Source organism: Physcomitrium patens, chromosome 20, assembly GCF_059467195.1.
Source record: "Physcomitrium patens ecotype Gransden chromosome 20, ASM5946719v1, whole genome shotgun sequence".
Lineage (NCBI taxonomy): Eukaryota > Viridiplantae > Streptophyta > Bryopsida > Funariales > Funariaceae > Physcomitrium > Physcomitrium patens.
Genome location: NC_143429.1, coordinates 10192091 through 10198968, shown reverse-complemented (window position 1 = coordinate 10198968; position 6878 = coordinate 10192091). Strand labels below are relative to the sequence as shown.

The 6878-nt window shown below is 42.2% G+C and overlaps 1 protein-coding gene across 3 annotated transcripts; it reads left to right on the top strand.

The window, feature by feature from the left end:
• The first annotated feature begins 941 nt into the window (after window positions 1-941).
• On the top strand, window positions 942-5258 carry LOC112273278 (copper-transporting ATPase RAN1). 3 transcript variants are annotated; one of them, XM_024501840.3, is made up of 2 exons: window positions 942-1504; window positions 2028-5258. In XM_024501840.3, exon 2 carries the CDS (start codon window positions 2147-2149, stop codon window positions 5174-5176), a length of 3030 nt encoding a protein of 1009 aa, XP_024357608.1. In that variant the 5' UTR covers window positions 942-1504; window positions 2028-2146; the 3' UTR covers window positions 5177-5258. The 3 variants fall into 3 exon arrangements, with proteins under 3 accessions (XP_024357608.1, XP_024357609.1, XP_024357610.1); XM_024501841.3 differs by having other exon boundaries at window positions 942-1544; XM_024501842.3 differs by having other exon boundaries at window positions 1231-1508.
• The last annotated feature ends 1620 nt before the right edge of the window (window positions 5259-6878 follow it).

Genomic DNA, 6878 nt, shown 5'->3' with positions numbered 1-6878 from the left:
TTTTGAACAACATTGAATAGGAAAGATAAACACACAACACACACATACATATATATATATATATATATATATATACCACACATGCATTTCAATGCATTAAGAGATGACAAAAGAAGAAGTAATGTCAAAGAGTGAATTCACAAGGAAAATGTTGTGCACCAATTACATACTGGAGAATTTGGGAGAGATTGACAACATCAGAACTTGAAAGTAGTGAAACAAAATGAAAGCATTGATTGATTGTTGTTTTTGTTTGTTTTGTTTAGTTATGACTGTAGAGACCCAGCCGTAGATTCAAACACACACTGATCCTCTCAAGCGTGAGCTGTACTCTTGACAACATAACTGTCTCCCTGGGAACCTGGTTCCAAAAAGGGACAAAGAGAATGCACAACTCCCCCCCCTCCCTAATTACTATAATTCTCCACTAAATGCACATACAGTATAGTTAGAAACACATGCCAAAACTTGTCAACCAATCCAGCCTCACATTTCACCATTGTGCATAGCAACAGAAATGTGGGGGGGGCAAATGTGGAACCATGACAGTTGTCATTTGGTAGATGAAAAGCGCGTAATAATAATACTGATAATACAAATACTAACTATAACAATACTAATAATTACTAACAAATACTAATAATAATAGGAAGGAGGGAGGAAAGGAAGGTGTGGGGGAGCTTTATATGATACAACCCAACAGAATAGTACCGTGTGTTGTACAAGGGGGGAGGAGAAGTGTTATCCAAGGGATGCTGACGTGGAGGGTGACTTGGCAGGAACATGAGGGGGGTAATGACGCAGTGGCACCCAAGGGGAGGGAGGGAGCCAGTGCAACCAGGCACGCGGGTGCAGTACAAGGCCCCCCCTTCTTTCCCTTCCCTTGTACTTGTACTACTACTACTACCGGAATGAGGCATAGTTCTGGCTCCCTCACGTTCTCCTCATGTACTTCTGCTGGCCCTGGGGAGTGCTGGAGTAGTAGTAGTATTAGTAGTAGTACTACGAAAAGAAGGAGAGCAAGGAAGGAAGGAAGGAACTCGCGTGGTCGTCACCCAGCCCGTGCTTACCACACCCAGGCAGACACCCAGCGACATCATCATCGGTCATCATCCTGGATTGGGGGATATTTATTATTATTCCCACCCCTGTCTCGCTGCCGGCGTTCGAAGGTTCTATGGCTCTTACCGCGAATTGAATCCCCCTCCCTTTCTCTCTCTCTTGCTCACCTGGATTTTCCTCTCGCTGGGCCGCGTGAGCCGGCCTTCGTATTTCGGGAATCCTCGCAATCAACTGTTCCTGGTCCTCAGTTTCTCGTCGCGAGGACTCTCGTTATCGGGGCGGAGTTGGGGGTTTGATTGACTCGGTGTGTGCGGTTGTGTCTGGGGCAGTGCTGCGTATGGTCCCTCCCCCCCCCGGCCTTTTGAAGTATCACCCCTGCCATCCATCTCCATGTTCAAGAAATGACGGACGTGAAATCCTTTGAGGCGATTCGGACACGCGAGTAGGTTGCGGAGCAATCTTGTTTTTCACTTTGAGCCAAGGTCTTTGATTGAGTTTTGTGTGATTTTTATCCGAGCGTCGAAATTTTGGTGATTTTTGTAGTGTGGTGGTGGTGGTGGTGGTGGTGGTTTTTTTTTTCCCGTAGTAGTGTAGGGTTTCAGATCAGGATAATGGAATCATCGATAGATTCGAGTTGTGCCTCTGTAGAGTAAGTGTGATCTAGTTTGCGTGAGCAATTACTGAATGGCAGATAGGGTTTTCTGTATCGAGTGTCCAGAATGCTTCGGTTAAGGAAATTTATTTTCTGTTGTTAGCGTATACCTTACTCTTTAGCTATGAGGTGAGATCCTTTGAGGGAACAATTATTTTATTTTATTTAGTTTTGATTTTGTTGTTGTTGTAGTGCGTAACTTGATTTGAGCGTTGGTGAGGTGGTGGGTATAAGGTTGGATTGTGTTTGTGAATCTGGAGAAGTTATAACTGGAGCTTGTTCCTGAACCTCCTCTGCATGTGTGTTCTCGCAGATCCTTGATCTAGTGCTATTGCGAGAGGCGAGGATGATCGGTCGTGGTTTTCGTTTACAACACTGATTAGGAGGAATTGTGATTCTTAAAATCAATTCAGAGATTTTGTTGTCTGCAAAATGGCGACAGCCAAGCATGTGCAGCTCACAACTGTGGATCTTGACGCAAATTTATTGGTATCGAAAGGTAGCATCGAAAATTTGCCTCTACTGAATAAGGTTGGCAGCAATAGCTTTAGTTTAAGTGATGCTTCGCTTCAAGTGGCAGAAACGAAGAAGAGGTTAGAGGTGAGTGTGATAGGGATGACATGCGCAGCATGTTCCAGTTCTGTTGAGAATGCGTTGGGACTATTGAAAGGAGTAGAATCTGCGACGGTGGCTTTGCTACAAAACCGAGCTGTAGTAGTGTATGATTCCGCTATTGTTAATGAGGATGATATCAAAGAAGCCATTGAAGACGCAGGGTTCGATGCAGAAATTTTGACAAGCACACCAATTTTTTCGATTCAATCTAAAGCCGATGCCCCGGTCGCAAACATTGTTGGCCAGTTCCGAATCCAAGGCATGACATGTGCTAATTGTGTGAATTCCGTCGAGAGTGTTCTGACCGGCTTGAAAGGAGTTGTTCGCGCATCCGTTGCTCTTGTGACTGAAACAGGGGAGGTAGAGTATGATCCGAGGCTCATCAACCGGGAAGATATTATAGAAGCAATCGAAGATGCAGGGTTTGACGCGACGTTGATGGAAAGTGGCCAGAGAGATACAATCAAGTTTGATGTAGTAGGAATGTTCTCTGCTATGGAGAAGGCTAGCGTGGAATCAATATTGCGCTCCTTGGAAGGTATAAAAGAAATTAAGGTTGATCCTCTGACAGAAAATGTCGAAGTCTCGATCGATCCTGAGGTTATCGGATTGCGTGCTATTGTGGGCGCGGTTGAAGCCACCGGCGATTATAAGGTCATTCTTTCCAATCAGTATACGACACAATCTTCCGAGAATATTAACGAGGTCGGGCGTATGTTCCAGTTATTTCTTTGGAGCTGTTTGTTCAGTATCCCGGTGGTATTTATTGGTGTGATATGTCCTCACATCTGGGCTATGCAGCTCCTTCTTCTCGTTAAGTGTGGCCCCTTTTTACTTTCGGATTGGCTGAAGTGGGCGCTTGTTACACCAGTTCAGTTTGTCTTGGGGTCCCGGTTCTATGTCGGAGCTTACAAGTCATTGCGTCGGAAGTCGGCCAATATGGATGTGCTTGTGGCTTTGGGCACGACTGCTGCGTATGTGTATTCTGTCTGTGCCTTGTTTTACGGGGCGGCCACTGGAATGCAGCTGCCGACGTACTTCGAGACAAGTGCTATGCTCATAACTTTTGTGCTTTTAGGAAAGTATTTGGAAGTGCTTGCGAAGGGCAAAACCTCGGAGGCTATCGGGAAACTTTTGCAGCTTGCACCCACGACTGCGGTGCTTCTCACTTTTGATTCGTCTGGCAAGGTGATCGCTGAGAATGAGATCGATGCTCAGTTGATTCAGAGAGGCGATGTGCTGAAAGTTTTGCCGGGGGCAAAAGTGCCGGCGGATGGGGCTTGCACATGGGGGGAGAGCCATGTGAACGAGAGCATGATTACCGGTGAGGCGGCACCGGTTGCCAAAGGAGTTGGTGACGCTTTGATTGGTGGGACCATGAATTCTAACGGTGTTCTGCACATTCGTGCAATGCGGGTTGGTCGTGACACTGCTCTTGCGCAAATTGTGAACCTCGTAGAGACCGCACAGATGTCCAAAGCTCCGATTCAAAAGTTTGCGGATTATGTAGCTAGTGTTTTTGTTCCGGTGGTGGTTTCGCTGGCTGCTCTCACGTTTGTGGTGTGGTTTGTTGCTGGCGAATGTGGAGCGTATCCTGACTCCTGGCTTCCCACCGATGGCAATCATTTTGTGCTGGCGCTCATGTTCGCCATATCAGTGACTGTCATAGCCTGTCCTTGTGCTCTTGGGCTTGCGACGCCAACTGCCGTCATGGTTGCCACTGGAATTGGAGCGAACCACGGAATTTTGATTAAGGGGGGCGATGCTTTGGAGCGTGCTTGCCTAGTCCAATGTGTTGTTTTTGACAAGACGGGCACGTTGACAAAGGGCAAGCCCTTAGTAACACACCAGACGGTGAAGATCTTCAGCAAGACCCCCCTGGCTCAATTTCTCACCATAGTTGCTTCCGCAGAGGCAGGCAGTGAGCATCCATTGGCAAAAGCATTAGTGGACTATGCTCACAACCATTTAGTGTTCACTGAGCCACTGACGCCGAGATCAGCAGATATGCCTAAAAATAGAGATTTGAGTTGGATGAAGGAAGCATCAGGATTTGAAAACATGCCTGGTGAGGGCGTGCGTTGCACGGTTGATGGAATATCCGTATTGATTGGCAACCGGAACCTGATGCGAAAGTTCGGAGTTAACCTCTCCGAGGAGGTGGAAAGCTACTTGCAACAAACCGAGGACCGAGCTGGCACGGGAATTCTTGTTGCGTTTGACGGCACTATTGCTGGTGTTATGGGCATTTCAGACCCTTTGAAGCCAGAGGCAGCCCTCGTGGTGGAGGGACTTCAGCGCATGGGCATTCGATGCATCATGGTGACTGGAGACAACCGGAGCACTGCGAGGTCAGTTGCACACATGGTGGGGATTGACGAAGTGTTTGCTGAAGTGCTCCCAGGTGGGAAAGCTGATATGATAAACCAGCTTCAGTCTGATGGCACTGTTGTAGCCATGGTCGGCGACGGTGTGAATGACTCTCCAGCTCTTGCGGCCGCAGATGTTGGCATTGCGATTGGAGCAGGCACAGACATTGCCATCGAGGCAGCTGATTACGTGTTGATGCGAAACAGTTTGGAGGATGTCATTACAGCAATAGATTTGTCGAGAAAAACTTTTTCTCGGATTAGATTGAATTACACATTCGCAATGGGGTACAATGTGCTAGCAATTCCTGTTGCTGCGGGAGTGTTCTTTCCTTGGTTTGGGCTCAGCCTACCTCCCTGGGCTGCCGGTGCTGCCATGGCATCCTCGTCAGTTTCAGTTGTTTGTTCCTCCCTTTGGTTGAGGAATTACATAAGACCTCGGCTTACTGAGTTGTTGCAGGTCAAGGTTCAGCGATAGTAGCGATAGTTGCTGTTCCCTTATATGTCCATTCATGTCTATTCATTCTTTTTTGTAAGATATCAATTGCATTAGTACCAAAGTCCTGCTGTTTAGTCAGTCTGAACTCTGCATGTGTAGTACAGTGTTTTTTAAAAAATGAATACCATAGAGTAATGATAAGGTAGTATTATAATGGAATAAGTAAGAAAACATGGATGTTTTAAGCATGATGTTTTTTTTTGGAATAAAAAAATATTTTTAAAAATTACCTCAACATAAAATGAATAAAATTTCACTGTGAATAAATAAAACATATGAGTGTTTATTTGTTAAAATAACGCTTGAAATAATTTCAAAAACAAAAAAATATTAAAATATAAGTGTTGCACCAGTATTATTATAGTAGGTTGAGAGAGAAGGATAAGAAAAGAACATATAGAAACCAACAATTACTTGATTGTCTTTTCTAATATTGTATTGTATAGTTAACCTAAAGCATCTTAAAACAAGTCTTAAAATTAATGCATTTTATACATCTCAATAAACTTAAGTCTCATGTTGAAAATAGTCTTGATTAGTTGATGGTTATTAATGACAACATATCAATATTAGAGAATTAACATTAATTGAATAATAGCATATTCTTCATCTAAGAAAAATTTGAAAGTTTCAAAATTATTGTGTTATTATATGGCCTTTACTTAGCTTTGCTTTAAATCCAAATTAACTTTGATAAAAAAAAATAGACAAAACATGAACTTGAAAAAAAAAAAATGGCATTTTATGATAAATTTGGCAACAAGGGATTATTGTCAAGAAATCGACAATAAAATATGAAAGTATAAAAATAGTTTGGAGGATAAAATGCTTAACAAATATATAATCATATATCCATCTCTATTAGATTAGCATACAAAGAATCCTTATGTTGATGTGATGTGTGATTTATGACAACAATACGATGTACAATAAGGTAGTAAACTAGAGAAGCAAAAATGCTAAAAGTATTTGAATGTAAATAAGACAGATATCAATAAGCAAAACAGAAGCACACATTATTGGAGGAACACTTAAAGATCAAGATCCAATTGAGAAGTTTTACAAAATCTTGTTTTTATTTATTTATTTATTTGTTTATTTGTTGTTTTTTGTTTTTGTTTTTGTTTTTGTTTTTGTTTTGTTTTGTTTTGTGTTTTTAACTACAATTATAAAATATTATATAGCATAGTTTACATCAATGCAATTGGGGTTTAGAAGTAGCACCATGGTGACTATTGTAACACCTATAAGATCATCATTATAGACAAAAGTGTCTAGGGCTATTTGTACCATGTCTTATCCTTTTGGCATCAAATTATGTCTAATCCTATCAGTGGATATTCTAACTAGTATAAATCAAGATGCCAAAGCCCTTTCTAAAGTAACTCTTATTGACTTCACTTCTACCAAGCACCCATTCCATATTGAAATTTAAGATTGGATAAATATCAACCTTATTGAATCTATAATGAAGGTTACATGCATTCAAATGCTCTAGTATGGATACTTTGTACTAACATTCAAAATTAATATTGGTGCCAACAAAGTCTTATAATGCAGCTTCTTGAACTTTGGCTCATATCTTCTTTATTTTTATCCTTGGAGATTGTAGTTCAACTCCATAGCTTCTAAAGAAATGCAACATCTATTATAGATCAAATTTCTCAAGTTGAAGAATATA